Consider the following 24,177-nt stretch of genomic DNA (forward strand, 5'->3'; position numbering starts at 1 on the left):
CGCCCCGCCCCCACCGTCCTGCCCCGCCCCACCGTCCTGCCCCGCCCCACCGTCCTGCCCCGCCCCACCGTCCTGCCCCGCCCCCTCCCAGCGGGCGCCGCGCGCCGCCTCGCCCCGCCCCTCGCCCCGCCCCCGCTCCCGCCGGCAGGCCCCCGCCCCTCCCGCCCGTTCCCGGCGGCCGCCGCGCACCGCCTCGCCCCCTCGCCCTGCCCCTCGCGTGCGTCGAGATGGCGGAGCTGGACGTCGGGCAGCGTTGCCAGGTGGAGCGCTGCAGGCGGCTAGGTGATGCGGCGTCCCAGCCCCGGCCTCGGGGGTCCGGGCCGCGCTCTACCTCCGGGGCGGCGGGCGGGGCGTGAGGGCCGCGGCGCGGGGCGGAGGCTGAGAAGGGGCAGGGCGTGTCCTGCGGGCCCCGCAGTTGGCCGGGTCGGAGCCTTTCTGGCGGCCCTGGGGCCTGGGAGCGGCTTGTCCCCCTGAGGGGCCTGCGCGATTCCTGGAAGCACAGCCGGCAGCGCCCGCTCGGGTTTCCGAGGCCGCCTTGCCGCGGAGCCGCGCGAGCCCGCCGCTGTCTGATGACCCCGGGAAGGAGCGCGTTTTGGTGTGGAAACCCGGAGAGTGCCCCGTCCCGCCGCGGCGACCTGGGTCGTCGTCCGCAGCCCTTCCGGTCTGTCAGCTTTGAGCCTCGTTTTTGCTGGCTGCTCAGGGGACGGACTTCCAGTGAGAAGGCCCGGAGCCTTGCCTTGGGAGCGTGTCTGTGCGCTCGCAGCTCTGTCTTCTTCGGCTCTGTCTCTGACTCAGTAGGCGTGTACTGAGCACCTGCCTTGCTTCTGGCCCACGTAAGGGTCTAAGACATGGCCATTTCCACAGAAAAGCTCTCAGGGTGGTTCGCTGCGTTTTAGAGCTTTAGTCAGGCGATGTTCTGTCTCTGCTGAACTGAGAGACCTTGTGACACACGCAGTCCAAGCTCACGGCCAGTGGGCGTGTGGCACAGGCCTTAGGAATGTGCAGCAGGCAAGTCCTGAAGCCTAGAGCCACACAGAACGCAGTCTGTCTCTGGTACCTGGCTTGCACTCCGAGTGGGTGCTATCACGTCTGGCTCGTGCTTTTACACATCTCGGGGCCAAACAAGTTTTCTCTCTCATTGAAGCTTCAGTCGTTGGTAGCAGGTAGCCTGTCACTGTTGAGAGGGGCTCTGGGAGTTAGCCCAGGATTAGTGGGAGTGCTCCAGTTGATCAGTGATGACCTGTTGTAGACGATGGGCTAAAGGCCTCAATCCCTACCGGTTCTTGTTACTTACAGGACTCTGATTGTAGCTTTCGCCACTGGCTGTCATCCTCCGCCATTCAGTAGGCAAGGACCCATGTTTCCTTGCAGACTCTTATAGGGAAGCTTAGCCGATTGGGTTTTGACAGTAAGTGATGTAATTCTGGTATACCTGATTATCAAGTCCCTGATATCTATCATCTGTGACATAGTCTATCTTCCCTTCCAACTTCAGGTGTCTCTTAAAATGTAAGCTCTGAAATGAGGCCAGGGTCTGGCTCTTTTGGAGTTCAGATTCTTCGCAGTCTCTAGAGGAGAGCAGTTAAGATTTAGAGGATATTGTGAGTGTACTAGATTTCATTTAGCTTCTGGATGAATAGAAGAATGGTGTCAAGTGTTAGGAAATTACCTTAACTCTTACCTCTGGGTCCTCTTAGTTTGCATCTAATACTTAGTTGGTCACCAAAGTCTCCAAAAGTAGCAATCGTGTACATTTTCCCCATTTTAAAGAGACATATGAGTCTTGCAGAGTAATGTATATTTCAGTTTTCTTCTCTTTGACAAATGTATATCTACATATTTGGTATGGAATAGATGCTTACAATATCATGCTTTCAGGACAATAGTGACAATGCATTAAGCTCACTTCTCAGGTGAGGGAAGAACTATATTAGAGTCCTCTTGTCCCACAAGCAGCAAATAGCCAAGGGTCCCTTTGGGTTCCTGTGCATGTGTGTTAAGTCACTTCTTTTGTGTCTGATTCTTTGTGACCCTATGGGCTCCAGCCTCCTTGGTCCGTGGGTTTCTCCACGCAAGAATACTGGAGTGGGTTGCCATGCCCTCCCCCAGGGGATCTTCCCGACCCAGGGATTGAACCTGCGTCTCTTACATCTCCTGCATTAGCAGGCAGGCTCTTTACCGCTAGCACCAACAGGGAAGCCCTGGGTAGGACCTCTTTTTTCTTATGGGTTAAGAGACCCTGTAGGATGAGATCTTTTGGAGTAATAGTGGCTTTCTCTTAAGTGCAGTACTTTCTGTTTTCATTTTGTAAAGGCAGTGATTAGATATATCCAGCCTCACTTGTCTGTGTACTGTAATTTATTATGACGTACATTGAAAACAGATTAGAGAATGAATGATTATATTCAGTGACTTGTGGTCAGTTGCCACATCTAAAAACAGATACTTTCGTGTGCTTTCCAAAAATTCATTTCCTGACTTAATTGTTGCCTAGTCCTAACTTAGTTGTTCCTTAACAGCAAGGAAGGAAACAATTCAGAACTAAATTTTTCACTATGAATCCATCTATTTAATTTCTGGAATTTCTTTGAACATGTCTCTACCTAGTCACCCCAGGATTTTCCTCAGAGTTTGAGTCTATTCAAAACAAGTGAATTGTTGTAATTATTCTTATTAATTACAGTTCTTATCTTACTATTCTTATCTTTTACATATCTCATTTAGTTTTTACAGTTACCCTATGAAGTAAGTGTGGCATATAACACAGATAAGTACACACACTAGATAGACACGCACACACATATACATATGCACACAGACGCAATGTACTTATATCCTATTTTTATCTATATTACCTAATAATATATTTTTGATTTTGTATACGTATACAATACCATATACTGTATCTATATGTGTATATATATATATATATAAAACCCAGAGCTCTACTGTTCAGTAACTTGCCTAGCATTGCTAGATTAGTAAGCAGTGCAATCAAAATTGAAATCTAAGATTGTCACTTCAAATGCAGGATTTTTGTGGTATATGGTCCTCAGAAGCAACATCTGGTAAATCTGAAGCAATGTCTGGTAAATAAGGGGAAAAACACAGGACTTCTTTTTTTGATTTGGTATGTTACTACAGGTAATATTTATCTCCTGATAATCTGGTTACTCTCAGAGTACTTGAGGTTGTGATAGCTTTTGTTTAACCACTACTTGCTGCACTAGGATATTGTTCAAAAGGAAATTTCTCCTGTAGCCACAGTTCAGTACTTGATTCTTTTTACTTAAGAAACCTAAATCAAAATCAGGTACTGACCAGAACATATAACATTTTCCCTTTATTTTAGATTTTCTTCCATTTGTATGTGATGGATGTTCAGGAGTATTTTGGTAAGTTAAGTTTATGCAGGATTTAGGAGTAATTTTAGTGTTTATATGAGATTTATTTCTAAAAAGCAGAATGATTTAAATAGTCATTTAGCCATTGATATCTGATATTCACTAGAATAACCACTTGAGGAAAAAAGATTAGTCATGGGCTCTGATTACTTATGCCTATATGTGGCTAGTCTAGAGTTATGTGTGTGAGTTTTATGTAACAGTTATGTGTATTAATCACAAGGAGATAATATATCCAGAATATAAAGAATATGATTTTTAAAATCCAATTATGATTATTAGTTTTTACTTTTATTAGTACAATGAAAAGAGTCCAACCTATATATTTCTTAAATTGGGTACTATATGGCCTTGGCATATACATTACATGCAGTGTAAAACCTGGGAACAAACAAGAATTTTGGAAAAGGTATTTTCAATTAAACTTTCAAGTATCAGGCATTTAATTTATTTAATAGAGCACTGAAAATAAATTCTTTTCAGACAATAGTTCAGAAAGACTTTTAGAAGTAAATAAAAATAGTACATATTTTTAAGTCATTCAGAACTAGAATACTCCTTTGACATATTATTATTGGTTATTTTTGAGAAATAAAAGGAATCGAAAGAGCCTCTGTGTTTTCACATATCTTAAAACACTCAAAGTTAAAAAGGTAATTGAGAGGTGAATTATTTGCACCCACATTGAAGTGGAACAGTAGTTGGGTTTTAAAATTTATGGGACTATAGGTGCTCTTTTGTTTGTCTTTTCAGCTTATTCTTGTATACAGAATTGTTAATGTCATGTGAGTGTAATTAATCTTAAGGATTTAACCATTAAAATATCTCAAATTTCTGCAGCTATCTTTAAGTAAGTTATTTGATTACATTTAAATAAACACTTTTCTCTGTTATTTAAGCCTTGAACACAGGAGCAGAGAGTCCCATAGCTGTCCTGAGGTATGTTAATATCTCCTAGTGAAACGTGTTTGTGTTTCAGAATTTGATTCTGTTTATTGTGGTTGTGCTGTGTCTTCCCTGCTGCTCACGGGCCTTCTCTAGGTGCAGAGCACGGGGACTCCTCTCTGGTCACCGAGCGTGGGCTCTGGGCACCGGGGTGCAGTGGGTGCGGTGTTCAGACTCGGGCTAGTAGGCTTCGGTAGCTCTGACTCCCGGGCCCCGGAACACACAGGCTCTAGTAGTTGTGGCCCACAGGCTTCAGTTGCTCCACGGCATGTGGGATCTTTCTGGACCAAGAATCGAACATATGTCCCCTGCATTGGCAGGCGAACTCCTGTCCGCTGTATTGCCAGGGAAGTATTGATTCTGATTAAAATTTGGCATACTAAACTGATTTATAAGAGACTGTTACTTTATATTTTTTCCCAATTTGTTTTAAAAATAAACTTTTCTACTTGGTATTTATAAATTTTTATTCTTATAATTTTCATTCCTTTATACTACCGTTCTGTGGAGGTAGCCCACGTTTAGCTTCAGGCTCTATATCTATAAATATGTAACGGAATTAACATCCTCATCATGTGCTCCCTCCAGTGTGCTTCACTGTGTGCTCATTTTCACCGGTGCCTGGGGTTAGGATTCTGTGGAAATAAACTGTGCTGACTCCATCAGCCTTAGATCATCAGGAGCAAACCTGTAGCCCAGCAAAATCCCTACCCTAATTCCAACCACATCGAAGATTAAAAAGAGCTGTTAGATAAAAGCCAAAATATCATCTTTATGACTGGTAAAGAATAAGTTGAGTGATGAAGCTAAATGTAGAGCCAAAAAGATCTTCAAAGAAAATCCAAAATTAGGTGGATCTGCCACCTGTCACAGCAGTGCTGCGCCAGGTTAGGCCTCTTAGGAAATAAAGAGAAAGCTGAGCCTAATTAATTTTCCTGAATTTGTAATCAGAGAAGTTGCTCCGCCTCCTTTGGGTCAGAGGTTGGCCAGAAGTTAAACTGAATTCACTCCATTTGGAAAGAAGCATTTGCCTGCCATTTTGCAGTTGATGTTTATTCCTTCCCACCATTTACCAAACACTTTACCAAGGATTTTTACATCTGTTCTCTCAATTATAAAAATTAAGATTAAATGAGCTTCAGTCAAAATCTGGCCCTCTGAAGTTTTGATGATTTGAGGGAAATAAAAATTAATTAACAGGTATTCTTCACAGAGCTAGAACAAATAATTTCAAGATTTGTATGGAAATCCAAAAAAACCTCGAATAGCCAAAGCAGTCTTGAGAAAGAAGAATGGAACTGGAGGAATCAACCTGCCTGACTTCAGGCTCTACTACAAAGCCACAGTCATCAAGACAGTATGGTACTGGCACAAAGACAGAAATATAGATCAATGGAACAAAATAGAAAGCCCAGAGATAAATCCACACACCTATGGACACATTATCTTTGACAAAGGAGGCAAGAATATACAATGGATTAAAGACAATCTCTTTTAACAAGTGGTCCTGGGAAAACTGGTCAACCACTTGTAAAAGAATGAAACTAGAACACTTTCTAACACCATACACAAAAATAAACTCAAAACAGATTAAAGATCTAAATGTAAGACCAGAAACTATACAACTCCTAGAAGAGAACATAGGCAAAACTCTCTGCGACATACATCACAGCAGGATCCTCTATGACCCACCTCCCAGAATATTGAAATAAAAGCAAAAATAAACAAATGGGACCTAATTAAACTTAAAAGCTTCTGCACAACAAAGGAAACTATAAGCAAGGTGAAAAGACAGCCTTCAGAATGGAGAAAATAATAGCAAATGAAGCAACTGACAGACAACTAATCTCAAAAATATACAAGCAACTCCTACAGCTCAATCCCAGAAAAATAAACAACCCAGTCAAAAAATGGGCCAAAGAACTAAATAGACGTTTCTCCAAAGAAGACATACAGATGGCTAACAAACACATGAAAAGATGCTCAGTTCAGTTCAGTTCAATTGCTCAGTCGTGTCCGACTCTGCGGCCCCATGAATCGCAGCACACCAGGCCTCCCTGTCCATCACCATCTCCCAGAGTTCACTCAGACTCAACATCCATCAAGTCAGTGATGCCATCCAGCCATCTCATCCTCTTGTCGTCCCCTTCTCCTCCTGCCACCAATCCTTCCCAGCATCAGAGTCTTTTCCAATGAGTCAACTCTTTGCATGAGGTGGCCAAAGTACTGGAGCTTCAGCTTCAGCATCATTCCTTCCAAAGAAATCCCAGGGTTGATCTTCAGAATGTACTGGTTGGATCTCCTTGCAGTCCAAGGGACTCTCAAGAGTCTTCTCCAGCACCACAGTTCAAAAGCATCAATTCTTCAGCGCTCAGCCTTCTTCACAGTCCAACTCTCACATCCATACATGACCATTATAGGAGACTGGAATGCAAAAGTAGGAAGTCAAGAAACACCTGGAGTAACAGGCAAATTTGGCCTTGGAATGCGGAATGAAGCAGGGCAAAGACTAATAGAGTTTTGCCAAGAAAATGCACTGGTCATAGCAAACACCCTCTTCCAACAACATAAGAGAAGACTGTGCACATGGACATCACCAGATGGTCAACACCGAAATCAGATTGATTATATTCTTTGCAGCCAAAGATGGAGAAGCTCTATACAGTCAACAAAAACAGGACCAGGAGCTGACTGGCTCACATCATGAACTCCTTATTACCAAATTCAGACTCAAATTGAAGACAGTAGGGAAAACCGCTAGACCATTCAGGTATGACTTAAATCAAATCCCTTATGATTATACAGTGGAAGTGAGAAATAGATTTAAGGGCCTAGATCTGATAGATAGAGTGCCTGATGAACTATGGAATGAGGTTCGTGACATTGTACAGGAGACAGGGATCAAGACCATCCCCATGGAAAAGAAATGAAAAAAAAAAAAGATGCTCAACATCACTCATTATCAGAGAAATGCAAATCAAAACCACAATGAGGTCACCATTTCATGCCAGTCAGAATGGCTGCGATCCAAAAGTCTGCAAGCAATAAATGCTGGAGAGGGTGTGGAGAAAAGGGAACTCTCTTACACTGTTGGTGGGAATGCAAACTAGTACAGCCACTATGGAGAACAGTGTGGAGATTCCTTAAAAAACGAAATAGAACTGCCATATGACCCAGCAATGCCACTGCTGGGCATACACACGGAGGAAACCAGAATTGAAAGACACTCGTGTAACCCAATGTTCATCGCAGCACAGTTTATAATAGCCAGGACCTGGAAGCAACCTAGATGTCTATCAGTAGATGAATGGATAAGAAAGCTGTGGTATGTATATACAATGGAGTATTAGCCATTAAAAAAAATACATTTGAATCAGTTCTAATGAGGTGGATGAAACTAGAACCTATTATACAGAGTGAAGTAAGCCAGAAAGAAAAACACCAGTACAGTATACTAACACATATATATGGAATTTAGAAAGATGGTAATGATAACCCTGTATGCGAGACAGCAAAAGAGACACAGATGTATAGAACAGTCTTTTGAACTCTGTGGAAGAGGGCGAGGGTGGGATGATTTGGGAGAATGGCATTGAAACACGTATAATATATATGAAACGAGTCACCAGCCCAGGTTCAATGCATGATACTGGATGCTTGGGGCTGGTGCACTGGGACGACCCAGAGGGATGGTACGGGGAGGGAGGTGGGAGGGGGTTCAGGATGGGGAACACATGTATACCTGTGGCGGATTCATGTTGATGTATGGCAAAACCAATACAATATTGTAAAGTAATTAGCCTCCAATTAAATAAATTTATTTTTAATTAATTAATATACTGGTATTACTCAGGATTAACTGGAGAGAAATACTCGGAGTCATATAGTAAACATTATTTCTCACGTAGCTTATAAATGTCTGTGCTTTCTTTTTTCTTGTGATATAACTTGCTCTCTATGAATGTCTCAGAATGTCTCTCAGATCTTATTGATTAAAGAGTGAAATAAAAATCTTCTACCTTTAGATCATTGAAACAAATTTGGAAAAATGGTTAAGAAATTACTTCCAGTGAGATGTAACTATATTTTTATAGAGGATACCCTTTAGTCATGGATTTCAAGCAGTTACCATTGGCCTTGAATGACACAGGTTTGAACTGTGTGTGTGTCCCCTTAGATGTGGCTCTTTTTTTTTTTTCCACTATGCGCATCACAAAGCGATGAGCCTACAGATGCAGAACTGCAGCTCTGGAAAGCTAACTGTGGAGACGCACTTGGATTTTTACCAATGTGGGGAGCTCGTACCCTAACTCCTGAGTTGTCCCAGAGTCGGCTGAGTTCATTTAACTCTAGAAACCTGTTTACTTAGTACTACAATAGCCTAAGTGATCTGGATTTTTTTTTTTTTTCATAAAATCTTTTTCCTCTGGTGTAATTGCTAGTAATACAGTAGGTGGCACTAGTGGTAAAGAATCTGCCTATCAGTGCAGAAGATGGAAGAGGCGTGGGTTATACCCCTGGGTTAGGAAGAGTCTCTGGAAAAGGAAATGGCAACTTACTTCAGTAATCTTGCCTGGGAAATCCAATGGACAGGAGCCTGGCGATCCACACTCCATGAGGTTGCAAAGATCAGAACCGACTGAGCATACACACAAAGAATATTACATCGTTGTGGAAACTGTATCATGGAAAAATATAATTTTAAGTGTTCTTTTACATATATTTAAGCCTCTAAAATCAGTGTGGAAAGTGGATATGACTTGTCATTTGAGGAGTGATGGGCTGATTTCCTAGTCTGTGAAAGTCACTCAGTTGTGTCCAACTCTTTGCGACCCCATGGACTATATACAATCCACGGGATTCCCCAGGCCAGAATGCTGGAGTGGGTAGCCTGTCCCTTCTCCAGAAGATCTTCCTGACCCAGGAATCGAACTGGGGTCTCCTGCATTGCAGGAGGACTCTTCACCAACTGAGCTATTATTGGAACATTGCTGTGTAGTACGTTACAAATCATGGAGAAGAACAGAGTAGTCGTTTTAACCTGACTTAGAAGATAAACACGCCACGGTAGGGAAATTGAAAATGTAGGGCAGTCAGCACAGTAATCGTTCTGCACACAGTTGTTATAATCTGTGCAAGATTGTGTGGGTTGCTTTTACAAGTTGAAGCAAAAATGCTCTGGATATCGAGAATAGATTTGTTGATTTGCGTTTAATGTGAAATATGATGCCATGCTCCCCTTCTACCTTTTCAGGTGACTGTAATCAACGAGAGACCGAAGTTAGACACCCGTACATCTCACCCGTGCTCCTTCAGGGACTGTGCTGAGAGAGGGCTTGTGCCCGTTATGTGTCCTTACTGTGAGAAGAACTTTTGCCTGAGGTGACCACTAAGACCGTTCAAACTGTGTATCTGTTTAAGTCGCATGCAAGCACATGAACTGTCCCTCTTCTGTCGCTTACAGACACCGTCACCAGTCAGATCATGAATGTGAAAAACTGGAAATCCCTAAGCCTCATATGGCTGCCACTCAGAAACTCGTTAAAGACATTATTGGCAAGTATCTGGAAAGCGTGTTTGTTGTTTACTTACTGCCGTATACTCGTGAATTCCAGAGCCCTGCTTCTGTCAGCTTGCCGGTTATGGAAGGTGCTGTTAGCAGCCCTGATGGTTATAACTTGCTTTAGATTTTGAGGACATTCTTGTGACAGTATTTTTCACAAGTCTTACCTAGCCAGTGGAAATTTGGAAATTCCATCGAAATATCCGGCAGGTGTTCTCTTTTGCTGGACCACTTATCAGCTGGTTAACCATCTTGGCTAGAAATTACATTCATGACGCTAAAGTAGTGGTTTACATTCTTCAAAGACTAAAGTTAGGACTTCCTGATGGTCCAGTGGTTAAGAATCCACCTGCCAATGCAGGGGACAGGGGTTTAATCCCTGACATGAGAAGATCCCACATGCTGTGGGGCAGCCAAGCCCGTGTGCCCTGGAGTCTGTGTTCCTCAAAAGAAGCCTGAACACCGCGACTAGAGAGGAGCCCCATTCGCCACAAAGAGAGAAAGCCCTCATGCTGCAGCAAAAACCCAGCACGGCCAAAAACAAATAAGTAAAAATTAAATGAAAAAATAAAATGTAGAACCATAAAAAAAAAAACCTTTAAGAAAACGAAAGAAAAAGATCCCTTTTAAAAAAAAGGACTAAGCCGAGTCAGTTGTCCTCTGAATGCTGCTGATAATCTGATGTGTGAGGAAAGAATATATTTGTGATGTTGACCACTGTCACTGCCAACATACTCAACTGAATTTTCATTTTATATTAAGGATAGTAATTTAAATTCTATTAATTAAGTAAAAAATCTTCTGTAACACTTCTCTGTAGAAGTGTTAGTGATTGCTTTGGATTAAATAGATTTAAGTTGGAAAGAAGCACATATAACTTAAGTTTTTTAATGTGCAGCTCACTTAACGTCCACTCAGTGGTATTTTTCCATTGTTCTTGTAAATATAATATCTACAGAATGAATGTGGTCTCCATATATCTCTAGTATATGTAATTCATATATGTTTCAAGGCCACAGTTAATAAAACTTTGGAAAATGTGCAAGTTCCCGTTTGCTTATATCCTTATGCTTGCTTCTTAGATTCCAAGACAGGAGAGACAAGTAAACGACGGAAAGGTGCAAAGAATAGTGAAACAGCTGCAAAGGTAGCGCTGATGAAATTAAAGATGCATGCTGCTGGAGACAAATCATTGCCACAGGTTGGTTTCAGATATTTAGGAAACAAAAAGTTCCAGATATGGTTGGAGCCCCCTTTGCGCTCTTCCCTTTCATTAGAACCAACTAAACTTGAACTTGATGTGTATCATTTCTGATATTACAAGGTATAAGCCTGCATAAATAATAGTCTTAGGAGTTTTTTTGTGTGTCATAGAAATGGCAGGAAGCCATATGTATCCTTCAACCTTTCTCTTCTACCCTTGGTATCATGTTTTTAAACGTATATCCGTGCCGATATGTTTAGCCTCTTTCATTCATTTTGGTAGCTCACATTTTTCTGTAGTATGCATGTACCACAGTTTATCTATTCTCTTAGTGAACACGATTCAGATTCCTTTTCCAAGCTGTTTGCTGTTATAAACTGTTCACAGTGAACACCCTGTGTACACATGGAACATTTCTCTAAGGCAGTTTCTCTCAAGCTCCACATTATCAACTACATTTTCTATAACCACCCAGCACACATACACAGGTTTAGTAAGGCCTGTGAGGATGTGTATCTGCTCTGGCATTTTTTGTTCTATTTAAAGACTTGTTGGCTTTATAGCCCCTGAAGCGTTGAGACCATCAATTCAAAAATTGATATTCCAGGGAACATACCTAGAAATAGAAAACTGGAGAATGGGGTTTGCTCATTTTTGGCTTTATTAGATGTTGTCAGTTTTTTATTGTTAGTGATTGTGCTGATTTATCTCCTTGCAGAGTTTCCTGCCAGGGTTGGTATTGCTCATTATTACCAATCTGACGGGTTGGAATGACGCAGCACTGAGGCTTAAAGTTGAATTTCCCTGTGACAGTGAGGTTCAGCTCCTTTGCATGTGTTTATTGGCTATTTGACTTTCTCTTGTGAATTGCGTATCTTCTGCTGGGTTGTTTGGAACTTTTAAAAAGGTCTATAAGGGTCTGTATATTCTAAGTTCTGATCTTTTCTTGATTAAATACGTTGCACGTATCTTCTCTCAGTCTATAGCTTGTGTTTACTTTGTTTTTGATCTTTTTAGTGATCCAGACTTTTAAAATTTTAACACACTCAAATCTATTAATTATTTCTTTAGAATTATAAATCTTAAAATGAGTTTTCTACTTAAATTTTCCTTTAAAAGTTTTATTGCATTTTTTTGCTTAGCTTTTTATTCCATCTGGAACTTAATTGTAAGTAAGCAGAGGCAGGGATTTATTCCTCCCCCTCTCACCCAGCGGGTTACTTGTCATAACTTAAGAAAGTGAAGAGTTCTCCCTTGTAATGTCGCTGCTGTTACACACCAGATTGTTCTGTAAATGTGGGACTCGTCTGGGGATCTCAGTTCTGTTCCTTTGGTCTGACTCTCGGCATCAATATCGTACTGTGTTAATCGTAGTAGCTTTTACAGTAGTAAGTAGGAGAAGGCTGTCCACCTCATTCTTGGCTTCCAACTGTGTCTATTCTTGGCCATTTATTCTTTTGTAAAAATTTTAGGATCACTTCGTCCCGTCCTGTGAAATGGTGATGTTGATAGAAATTGTGCTAAATTTTAAGTGAGAGACAGTGGACATCTTTAAAATTTCCTTCCTCCTATTTGTCTCCATAGTCTCTCCCAACTCTGTTTAGGTCTTTATTTATGTCATTCTATGATGCCTACCGTACACATTTAGATGTCTTAAGTTTACTTGGCTCTTCATAATTTTTGCTGCCATTATAAATGGTAATTTTTTAAAATTAACATTTTCCTAATTTGGTTATTGGTGGTGGTTGTATAATGTCTTTCTATCCAGCAAATAAACTCTGATAGTTCCCATATTTTGTAGATTTCCTGTCTAGTTTTCTGTGCGGTCACATCTTCTGCAAATGATGGTTTTGTGTGGTTTTTGTTTTCAAATTTTCTGCTCTATCACTCTTCCCGCTTCTCACTACTTTTTGTGTCGCTGTATTGGCTGAAACCCCCGCCACAGTGTCAGATCACGTAAGTGATAGCGGGGGTCTCTGTCTTGTTTCTGACTTCAATGCAAATGATTCTAAAGTTTCATCACTAAATATTATATTTGCTGTGGATTTTTGATAGTAGCCTTCCTTGGGTTAACAATATTTTTCTATTCCTAGTTTTCTAGGAATTTATATCAGGAATGGGTATTAAATATTGCTATAATTTTTTTCCTCCATCTGGTAAGATGATTATCTGGAGAAGGCAATAGCAACCCACTCCAGTACTCTTGCCTGGAAAATCCCGTGGACGGAGGAGCCTGGTAGGCTGGTCCATGGGGTTGCGAAGAGTGGGACACAACTGAGCGACTTCCTTTTCACTGTCATGCATTGGAGAAGGAAACGACATCCCACTCCAGTATTCTTGCCTGGAGAATCCCAGGGACGGGGGAGCGTGGTGGGCTGCCATCTATGGGGTTGCACAGAGTCGGACATGACTGAAGTGACTTAGCAGCAGCAGCAGTAAGATGATTATATATATTTTTTTCCTTATTAATGTAATGAATTACATTGATCATCTTCTGTTGTGAATCACCCACATATTCTCAGATAAACCACTTGACTCTGGTATATAATTCTTCTGAAATGTACTGCTAAACTGATTCACTAATATATTATTTACTGTTTTGTCCTGACATTAGTAACAAAAAAACTAGCTGAGTAGCTTTCCTCTTCTGTTCTTTGAAATAGAGGCATATTGTTCTTGAAGGTTTTGTTCAGATTTGTTGCGTTTTGTAGGGGAAGGATTTTGAATCCTAATTAATCTGTTAAATAGTTCCTTGGTTTATTTGGATAATCTATGTCTTCTGAAATATATGTTGGTAAATAACATTTTTCTTAAAAATTTTTGTTTAATACAGATTTTTCAGCTTATTGTTACGTTCCCACATCTCTGTTGTGTCTTTCATTAGTCATTCTTAATATTTTTCACTTGTACTTTGATTTCCCTTTGAATGGTCTTGCTAGAGGTTTGTGTTTACTTTTTCAATTTGCATTTTAGTTTTTTCAAAGAATCGTGTTTTGGTTTTATTGACTTCTCTAATGTTTCTTTGCTTTCTGCTTTACTGATTTTGTTTTTATATTCTTATTTCCTTTTTCTGATTTGCTTAGATTGTCTCTGATGTTGTTCTTCTGACTTCTCACATTGGATGGTGAGCTTTCTTTTTCAACCTACTTATTTAGGTGTTTTTTTCTAGGGGAGGTAACTTTATTTTGGGTTTCCCGTGTGGCACTAGTGGTAAAGACTCCGCCTGCCACTGGAGGAGACATAAGAGATGTGGGCTCAATCCCCGGGTCGGGAAGATCCCCTGGAGGAGGGCATGGCAACCCTTTCCAGCGTTCTTGCCTGGGAAATTCCGTGGACAGAGGAGCCTGGCGGCCTACAGTCTATGAGGTCACAAAGAGCTGGACACGACTGAAGTGACTTAGCACACATGCATGCAACTTTATTTTAATACAATTTTAAATCCAGAAAAGTTCTAGAATAGTACAAAGAATGTTCCATGCTGGTTACCCAGGTGTTCCCGTTGCTGGCATTTTGTCCTGTTTGTTATTTCCCTCTGTTTGTCCACGTGTGTGTGTGTGTGTGTGTGTGTGCTTACTGACTTCTAGTCAGCTTGATCTGTCAGGTTCTGAAACAGACGGTATTAAATGAAATCTCTCACTGTAGCTGTGGTTTTGTCAGGTTTTTTCCGTATAATTCTAATAGTTTTGCTGAGTTCTATATTATCAGGTACATCATTATGTCTTCAGTATGAATTTTTTGCCTTAAATCTATTTTGAATTATGATGATGTTCCACTACGTTTCTTTTGGTGAATAGTTACTACTATGTGTGTATTCCTTTGTATTCAACTTTTCTGTGTTGTTTTATTTTTAGAGTGTTTCTTGTAAGCTGTATGTAGCTGGACTTTGTTTTTTTAATCCAATCTGATAATATCTCTCTTTTATAGGTGAGTTGAACCCATTTATATTTATTATGATCACAAGCATTTAAATATATTTCTTCTATCTTATGTTTTTTTGCTGATTGTCCTTTTGCTATTGTTATTTATTTCCTTCCAGTCATCTTTCGTATTGATTGAATTTTCTGTATTCTCTTTTATTCTGCTGGTCTAGAAACCATTGATTATAAACTTCTTTTAATAATTTTTTTAATGTTTCTTTTTTGAAGCCTTCCTTATTTTTAAGTTACAGAAATACTACATACTTTTAACAAGGGTAACTTAAAAAGCTATATAAGGGAAAAAGCCGAACACACCCTCCTGCATCCACGTTCATCCCACTAAAGCAGTGGTTGTCAAGTGAGGGTGGTTGTGCCCCTTGGGGAGGCCTGACAGTGTCTGCAGACAGTTTCGGTTGTCACCCCTGGGCATGGGGACGCTACTGGCACAGTAGGCAGAGGCCAGGGGTGCTCTCAGCATGGGACAGCGCCTGCAGGAAAGCACTCACTGTCCAGCACATGGCGTCAGCAGCGGCGTAACTGAGAGGCCTGCTCTAGCGTGTCCAGGACTATCATTCCCATTACTGTGCAGTCCTTTCATGACTTAAGACATAGTAGCAGAAATTTCTGTAGCACGCACTTTGTTCCAGGCCCTCTTCTAAGACATTCAATCCTCGCAGCAGCTTTGAAATATATACTATTCTCTCTGCCTAATAGATGAGATAATTGAGGCACAAAAATGTTAAGTAACTTGGTAGTAACACAGCTAATTAAGTGGAGAACTGCAAACTGAAATCAGGCAGACTGGCTCAGAAAGCAGGTTCTCAGCACACTTAACACTTTACCACAGAGCACGCAGGTCTGTAGATAGAAATTTTCCCCCCGCCTCATTAAGATTTGTGTGTGTGTGTACATGTATGTGAGAAGGAAATGGCAACCCACTGCACTGTTCTTGCCTGGAGAATCGCAGGGACGGGGGAGCCTGGTGGGCTGCCGTCTCTGGGGTCGCACAGTCGGACACGACTGAAGCAACTTAGCAGCAGCAGCATACATGTATGTATGTACTGACATAAGTTATTTATATATATATCCACACCCCTGTATATATTAATATATGTATATATATTTTACATCAAGCAAAGTGTCTCCTGGTATATGTATGCAAAGATATAAAGAGTGCTTTAGGATCATTATTTCATAAAAAGGGCATCATATTCATTTAGTCAACACTTTTTTTGAATACCTGCTATAAATCGGGCCCTGGGGATATGACAGTAAATTGTTAAAGTCCCTGCACATACAGAGTTTATATTCCAGTAGGAGGAGATGGTTATTTAATGTATACTACAATTTTCAGATAGTGATAAAGCCTATAAATAAAAATAAAGCAGGTTTCAGATAGATAACATATTCTTTCAGCTCTGTGTATTCCTCCATAAGTTTCTAACAGCAGTTCCTCCAAGGGAACTAGTATGGTTCGAAGTCATTTTCTTCAAAAGATGGATAATCCAAGGTATCCTGAGTTTCGTTGCCTTTTTCCGGTTAATGAACATTCACTTTGTTTTCCGTTTTGGTGACTGGTTTCCTATTTTTGATTTCCTATGTCTGTGAGATAGATTCCCTGGAGTATGTTTGCCAAGTCCAAGGGTCTGTCTATTTTAAATCCTTATAGATGTTGTCAAGCTGCTTTACAAAGAAGTTACAAGAATTCACATTTCTACCATCAGGAATTAGGATAGTGAACTTTTACTGACTGTGTCATCCCAAGCATTGTCTTGTGGCTCTGGGTTTTTTACCTCCCTTAATACTCATGGCTATCCCGTGATGTATCATTATCCTCATTTCACAGACGAGTAACCTGAAGTGTTAAGATCACTCACCTGGTCAGAACCTGCCATCTGCCCTGTGTAGTACACTGCCTCTTTTGGTCACGCATGAGCATGCCTCTCCGCTCCCGTGGTGTCCAGTAACTGTTTAGATAATCTTTTTAAATGTATTCCAGTCTAAGGGCTGTGGAAATATATCTTCTAATTGTTTTTTTTCGGGTTTCCTTGACCATTGTTGAGTTTGTTGCTGTTGTTCAGTTGCTAAATCGAGTCCGACTCTTCGTGACCACATGGACTGCTGCACACCAGGCTTCCCTGCCCTTCACTGTCTCCCAGAGTCTGCTCAAACTCACGTCCATTGAGCTGGGGATGCCATCCAACCATCTCATCCTCTGTCGCCCCCTTCTCCTCCTGCCCTCAGTCTTTCCCAGCATCAAGGTCTTTTCCAATAAGTCGGCTCTTTGGGTCCTTGTGTCCAGTAGCCAAAGTATTGTTCAGTTTAAAGTATCTTTTCATTATGTTCATTGGCCATGTATGAATGCTCTTCCCTGAACTGCCTGTGCATATCCTGTGATCATTTTTCTTTTACATTGTTACTTTTATTTCACTTTTATTTTGCTTGGTCAACTGTGGAAATTCTTGGAACAGAATCGATATTGATCCTTTACCTGTAATCAGTCTGCTTTGGCAACTTTTTTTCAAAATTTATCAAATAATCTTGATTTTACTTATATACCTTATTGACATATCATTGTTCTAAATTTTTCTAGGGTCTGTCTTTTCTTTCATATCTCATTTGGTTTTCTTAGGGTTTTAATTTTTTTTTTTCACCTGTCTTTAATTGGTCTGGAATTTTATTTTAACATATTATATGAGCTAAGGATATTTTCTTCCAGTTGTTTAGCTAGTTTTGCCCACTAATTATTAAATAAATCATTTTTGTCCTATTAAATTGAAATACCAACTATCACCTTCATGTTAAATTCGAGATGTACTTTTTACTAGGTTTGTTTTTGGATTTCCTATTCTAACCCTTTATCTGTTTTTTGCTTGTATGTTAATACCAAGTTGACTTCATGTAGTAACTTCATAGAATGTTCTAGCGTATGACCATGTAAGTCCCGTCCATACTTTCCCATATTTTGCCTTAGTTCTTCTTTTTTCTTTTGGTTTATTCATCCATATGAACCTTACGATTATTATATACACTGTTTTTTTTTAATCCATCTTGGGATCTCTATGGTTGTCATAATGGGACAAGGTTGTCAGTGACAGACTCCAGAAGATACTGTTGAAGGATGTAGGCTCTTTAAAAGCCAAAATGGAGAAACGGAGAGAAATCATTATGAAAAGCAAAAACGAACACCGCTTGATCTTAGAATGTAGTTTATCTGTCACTGTTTCCCACAAGGATGTAGGCTGTGAATAACAATGCCTGTAGAAGCCAGATTGCCTTCTCAGGAGGATCTCTCACCCTGTTGGCTTTGTCCTCTTTGTGCTGGGGATTCTGGCTCCCTCCCTACCCACCAGGTGTAAGTGATTGATACAAGACCTCCTTTGTATTATCAAGTGATTTCTGCAAAGTTAGGTAAAGTAAACTCAATTTCCCAGCAGCATCTATTAACGAGTCCTGACTGAGGATCATTCCTGAGGGTTTCTCTGATTTTGCTTTACATGATATATATTAATTTTGAGAGAAATGACATTTTTATAACATTATCTTCCTGTCTATGAACTTTATGTCTTCTCTTTTATTTAGATATTTTATTGCCTTCTGTAACATTTTATATGTTTTTCTTCATCTAAGTCTTATTCCTTGTTGAATCTAAATCTGCCTGCAATGCAGGAAGTGTGAGTTTGGAAGATCCCCTGGAGGAGGGGCAACCCTCTCCAGTATTCTTGCCTGGAGACTCGCATGGGCAGAGGAGCCTGGTGGGCTGCCGTCCATAGGGTCACAGGGAGTCAGACACGACTGAAGCCACTGAGCATGCACATATAAACATCTCTAATTATCTTACGGATTTGCTTTCTTTGGTGAACAGAATATTTCCCTGTACCTGTTTCCAGAACTTACTGTTCACATAGAAGGAAAAAAGGTCTTGATTTCTGTATATTCATTGTATTCAATCACAGCATCAAATCATCAAATTCTTTTATTTATTTTAGAAGTTGTTTTGTTTTTGCCTTTGATTTCCTAGGTATACAATTACATTCCATTGACAAACAGCTTTAGTTTTCACCTTTCAATAATTAGTTCATTTTCTTGTACTATATTATATATAATCTCCAATATAATGTTTTGTAGTAATGGTGATAAGAGGCATGTGCTTATATTTACAATTTTTAACATATATGATTAAATACCAATTCTTCTGTCAAAATCTAAAGTTGCTTGAGATTGTATCCTCTGGAATAAGACAGAGTTTGACATGTTTTCTGCAGTTGAGTATCTCCCATTTCATTGAGTTTGTTTACACATGATTGTTTTTAAGTCAGTTGCTATTTAAATTTGCCAATATATTTTTTGAGTTTCTTTTTTTCTTAAGACTCACTTTTATTTTGGCTCAAGCACATTCTTTAGTAGTTCATTCATCAAGGGTCATTGTGGTAAACTTAAATCTTTTTTGTCTGAAACTGCCCGTATTTTCCCTCACTTGAGCTGGACTGTCTGTCTGCCTCTCTCAGCTCTTCTAATAGACTGTTCGTTGGCCTCTTCTGTTTATTGTTTGGGAAGTATGTGCTGTAGATCTTGCTCTTGTTGCTCTGTGGGTGATCTATACCTTTTTTTTGTAACTTAAGATTTTTGTCTATGATATTTGCAGTTTCAGTGCAGGATTTCTAGGTATGATTTGTTTCAGTTACACAGCTTGACCCTTGAAGTACATTTTAGCTGTTGATCCCTTACCCTTAGAAAATTATTGTTGTTTTCTTTCTGAACATTGCTTCCTTCTCTTCTTTTCTGAAATTCTTACTGGACATGTTTTGGGGATTTATAATTTCTATAAATGTCTGTTTGTGTTGCCTTCTAGATGACTGCCTCACATCCATCTTTCAATTAATTAAACCTTTTTATTGACTATTATAGAAATTTATTGTTTAAGTTTCTTATTTCACAAACTGTATTTTTAAGTTTTTTTTTTTTAATTTCTAATTGGTTCTTCATAGCTTTTCATGTTCCATTTCTGCCTGTTTTGGTTTTATAACTGTTTGTTCTGTTTTTATGAATATTATTCTTTAATTTTTCTCATTGTTCGTCCTAAATAGGGGCTTCCCAGGTACCTCAGTGGTGAAAGAATCTGTTTGCCAATTCAGGGGACACAAGAAATGCCAGTTCCATCCCTGGGTCAGGAAGCTTCCCTGGAGGAAGAAATGACAATCCACTCCAATATTGCCTGGAAAATCCCATGGACAGAGGAGCCCAGCGGGCTACAGTCCTTGGGGTCACAAAGAGACACAACTGAGTGACTGAGGACCCACAGATATCCTAAATAACTCTTTAAAATGTCTTTTTCAAGTTTAGTTTCTCCTACCCATAGTAAGCTGAGTTCTGCTGTGTTCCGAAGTTTCAGCTTCTAGCTTCTGCATGTTCGTGTTGAGGAGGAGTTTCTTTCTGTGTCTCTCCTGACTGTCTCACTCACCTCTCCCCGAGTGTCGCCTTTTCTTCCACAGGCCCACCTACCCACACCCTCTGTTCCAAACCCAAGTCTGAGACTGACAGTTTGTGCTTCTGCTCTGCGGAGATTTTCAGCCTACTGCAGATCCATTACTGAGCTGGAAGGCTTTGGCTTTGTTCCCTCGCAGGAGGCTGTATCTGTGCTCTTGTGCCTCCCTGAATGGCGGCTTTGTGAGGAGCAGCCTAAGTCAGCCTGCAGCAGTGACTTCCTCAGCCTCCTCTGCTGGGGGCCCCATCCCAAACCGGCCGCTGCCTCCAGGCAGTCAGCCAGAGACAGGGACCCCTCGCCACGTGGCCTTGCTTTTCCGTTAACCTGCCTCTTCTGAGCCCTGGGGCCTGTGGCTCAACCCTCCTGCTGTTACTCTGCGTTTCTGTTCCATTTTGGATACTCAGACATAGTTATTTTTTTACTTTTAGGTGAGGGTATATCTTTTAAAATTTCTCTTTTCATTTGTATGCTTTTATTGCCATGTTTCTGGAGCAAGAACTGTAAGGTTACAGAGTTGTCCCAAAGCTGGAATTTCCCATAATTTCTTCTTTTCCTGTTATATGTAATAACGCATTCCACTGGTCTTTAACAAATCTAAATTTCTTAGTGCTGAGATGGAAATTGTGTTGAATCTAGTATTTCTTAAAATAATTGTGATCTTTCCCTATAACTAAGAGACCTTCCAGTTATGCCAACATATTTATTATAGCAGGAATTGGTCTATAAAGCCAGCACTTTTTAAAAGTGATTTTAGGAAAGAAGGGTGGCTCAGAAGCTAAATACCCTTGCTTCTATTCTTGTTTCTTACATTTGTAATTTTGCAAGAAAATGCAATATAAAGGAAGCATATAGGGTATAGAATACTAGCCATCTCTGAATTTCTGAGTCTTTCTCTTTTGTTGACATGGTACTTTTCTGATTTTTACAGTCTCTTTTTTTCTCAAAGGTCCTGCTGTCTCTAAGTATGTAGCGAGGTCTTTCAGGTGAACAGAAGTGTATATGTATCAGGAATTTTTCAGTTGTAAGAGACAGAAACTTGACTGAAACTCACTAGCCATTTCTTCTCTCGTATAATGAAAAGTAATGCATTGATCTGGTCTCACGGGATGACTGAATGCCAGGACTCAGATGCCCTTGGGAGACGCCATCTGTTTTCTTGACTTCTCTCTTTATGTGTGTTGTTGCTGCTGCTGCTGCTAAGTCGCTTCAGTCGTGTCTGACTCTGTGACCCCAGAGATGGCAGCCCACCAGGCTCCCCCGTCCCTGGGATTCTCCAGGCAAGAACACTGGAGTAGGTTGCCATTTCCTTTTCCAGTGCATGAAAGTGAAAAGTGAAAGTGAAGTCACTCAGTCGTGTCCGACTCTCAGCGACCCCATGGACTGCAGCCCTCCAGGTTCCTCCGTCCATGGGATTTTATGTGTGTTAGACTCACTGTTTTTCCTTTGAAGAAACTTGTCTACATTGGTTCAGTAGTGGCTGAGAGGCGCGGGGGATAACTGTAGAAACCTTTGGATGTAATTTAGCAAGACTTAAAAAAAAACACCTCTGAAAAAAATGTTGCTCCTCCCTACCCCCAGGGTTTGAATGCACAATCCCAGGAAATGACTAGCCTGATTCAGGGCACAGGCCTATTTGGCACAGAACATCCAGACTAGGGACTTAGGTCCTCTGCCCACGCGTTTAGGTGGGCACTGGGGTCTATGATCGTCTTCCCGCTCAAAGGTGCCCACGCGTTTAGGTGGACACTGGGGTCTATGATTGTCTTCCCGCTCAAAGGTGTCTCATTAGAGGCCAATCCTACTCTGGCCAGGAGAAGCAAGGAAGAGATGTCACCAGACAAAACCAGATGTCTACCTCGTGTATATAACCTGTATTTTAACTTTTATCTTTACAGACGGAAAGAGTTTACTTTCAGGTTTTCTTACCTAAGGGGGGCAAAGAAAAGAGGAGAGCCATGTTCTTCTGCCGAGGGTGGAGCATTGGAAGGGCCACAGACTGCGCAGCTTCTTTAGCCAGCCTTAAAAATGACAACAACAGACCAACAGCTAAGGTAACAACAGGGCAGAACTTTCCCTGAGAGTTTTAGAATACTCTATGAAGCATGTTTATGTGCTGCATATGATGTATTTCTGTCTTAACAGAAATTGAGGTTGTGTCACAGTGTCTCAGGAGAGGCCTTACCCTTGGATCATATTTTGGAAACCTGGATTGCTAAGGAGGATTGTCCTTTGTACAATGGTGGAAATATTATCTTGGAATATCTGAGTGATGAAGAACAGTTTTTAAAAAATGTTGATTCTTACTTGGAATAGCCATGCAGGGACTCAAGCCAGAAATCACGAGGAAAATTCATCATTAGTCAACTTCTTTTACTACAAATACTATATGTGTGTATATATATATTTTTTTAAGTTGCCTTTGAATGCATTATGTCATAATTTATATTATTAGTCTTCTATTAAATTGAATTTGAATTTTTGTCTTTTCAAGTGTAACCATGAACTGACATCCAGTTAAACAAATGCTTGTATCTAATTAACTTTTATTAGTTTATGCTGTAATTACAACAACAAAGATGTATTTCCCATTTGGTTACTGTGAGCTCTGATGGGCCATGACTGTGCTCTACGCTCTCTTTACTCCAGAATCTAAGATGAAGCAATGGCCCTTTTGGGGGACACTGCCATTCTTATGGTAGGAGGAAGAAATGGCTCTTAGAGGATAAGATGCATGACCTTTTGCTTTAAGCAAGACACATGACCACGCCTAGCCTCATGGGGCGGGGAAGTATAGCCTTAGTATCTGCCTCCATTATGATGCATAAATTGGTGTGTATACATGAATCATAGAAACTTAGAGGTCATCTCAATCACTCTATAAAGTTTGTAGATGAGGAATCTCAGGCCTAGGAAGAAGTTATTTTTTTGTTGCCACCTAAGTGGTTCGGGGCATCTCTCTGATAAAAACCCCTCCGGTGACTTCATCACTTTGTCAGTATGGAGATATTACAATAAAAAGGAAGATGGGATGCCGAAGTTAAGGCCCTTTATATATGCCCAAGCACAACACATGCCAAAAGTAACAACCTGTACCAACACATTAAAATTAACGCTCCTGACTGATGTCTTCCATCTATGCTCCACGAAGTACCACCATAGAGAAGGGATGGAAGTTACTTCTGTTTGTTATCTGTCCCTTTCCTACTTTGCAATAGACAGGGGTAGTGGCTTTAGGTTTAATTAAGGGAATAAACTCAGAATGTTTATTTCATCTCTAATTCTTTCTTCATACTGTTTTCATGCAGTGAATGGAGATAACTTCTGATTTCTATCAGCTGCTTGAACATTCATTTATTAACCAAGTTTTTCAAGTACCTTCTAAATGATAGGATTTGATTCTAACTGCCATGGTGGATACAGTGAAGAAATGCATACTTAATTAGAACTATAATACAAAGCAGTATGGCAAGTGCCAAATGAATATGTAGTAAGTGCCGTTATGCTCTAATAACTCTTTTATCAGAAACCAGAAGACCAGAAGTAAAAATAATCCTTAAACATATTCCAGAGACCAGAAGGTTTAATACCAGCTAATACCTTAGCATCTGTCATAATTACTTGCACATAGTAAGCTGACAAACACGTCTCATGAATTGAAC

At 40.5% G+C, this 24,177-nt stretch overlaps 1 protein-coding gene across 2 annotated transcripts; it reads left to right on the forward strand.

The window, feature by feature from the left end:
* Window positions 1-227: 227 nt before the first annotated feature.
* On the forward strand, window positions 228-22,839 carry ZFAND1 (zinc finger AN1-type containing 1). 2 transcript variants are annotated; one of them, XM_068983473.1, is made up of 8 exons: window positions 228-282; window positions 3,353-3,395; window positions 4,304-4,343; window positions 9,604-9,731; window positions 9,814-9,905; window positions 10,995-11,113; window positions 22,414-22,569; window positions 22,661-22,839. In XM_068983473.1, exons 1-8 carry the CDS (start codon window positions 228-230, stop codon window positions 22,829-22,831), a joined length of 804 nt encoding a protein of 267 aa, XP_068839574.1. In that variant the 3' UTR covers window positions 22,832-22,839. The 2 variants fall into 2 exon arrangements, with proteins under 2 accessions (XP_068839574.1, XP_068839575.1); XM_068983474.1 differs by having other exon boundaries at window positions 22,435-22,569.
* Window positions 22,840-24,177: the final 1,338 nt, after the last annotated feature.

This window comes from Capricornis sumatraensis, chromosome 11 (genome assembly GCF_032405125.1).
Source record: "Capricornis sumatraensis isolate serow.1 chromosome 11, serow.2, whole genome shotgun sequence".
NCBI classification, from domain to species: domain Eukaryota; kingdom Metazoa; phylum Chordata; class Mammalia; order Artiodactyla; family Bovidae; genus Capricornis; species Capricornis sumatraensis.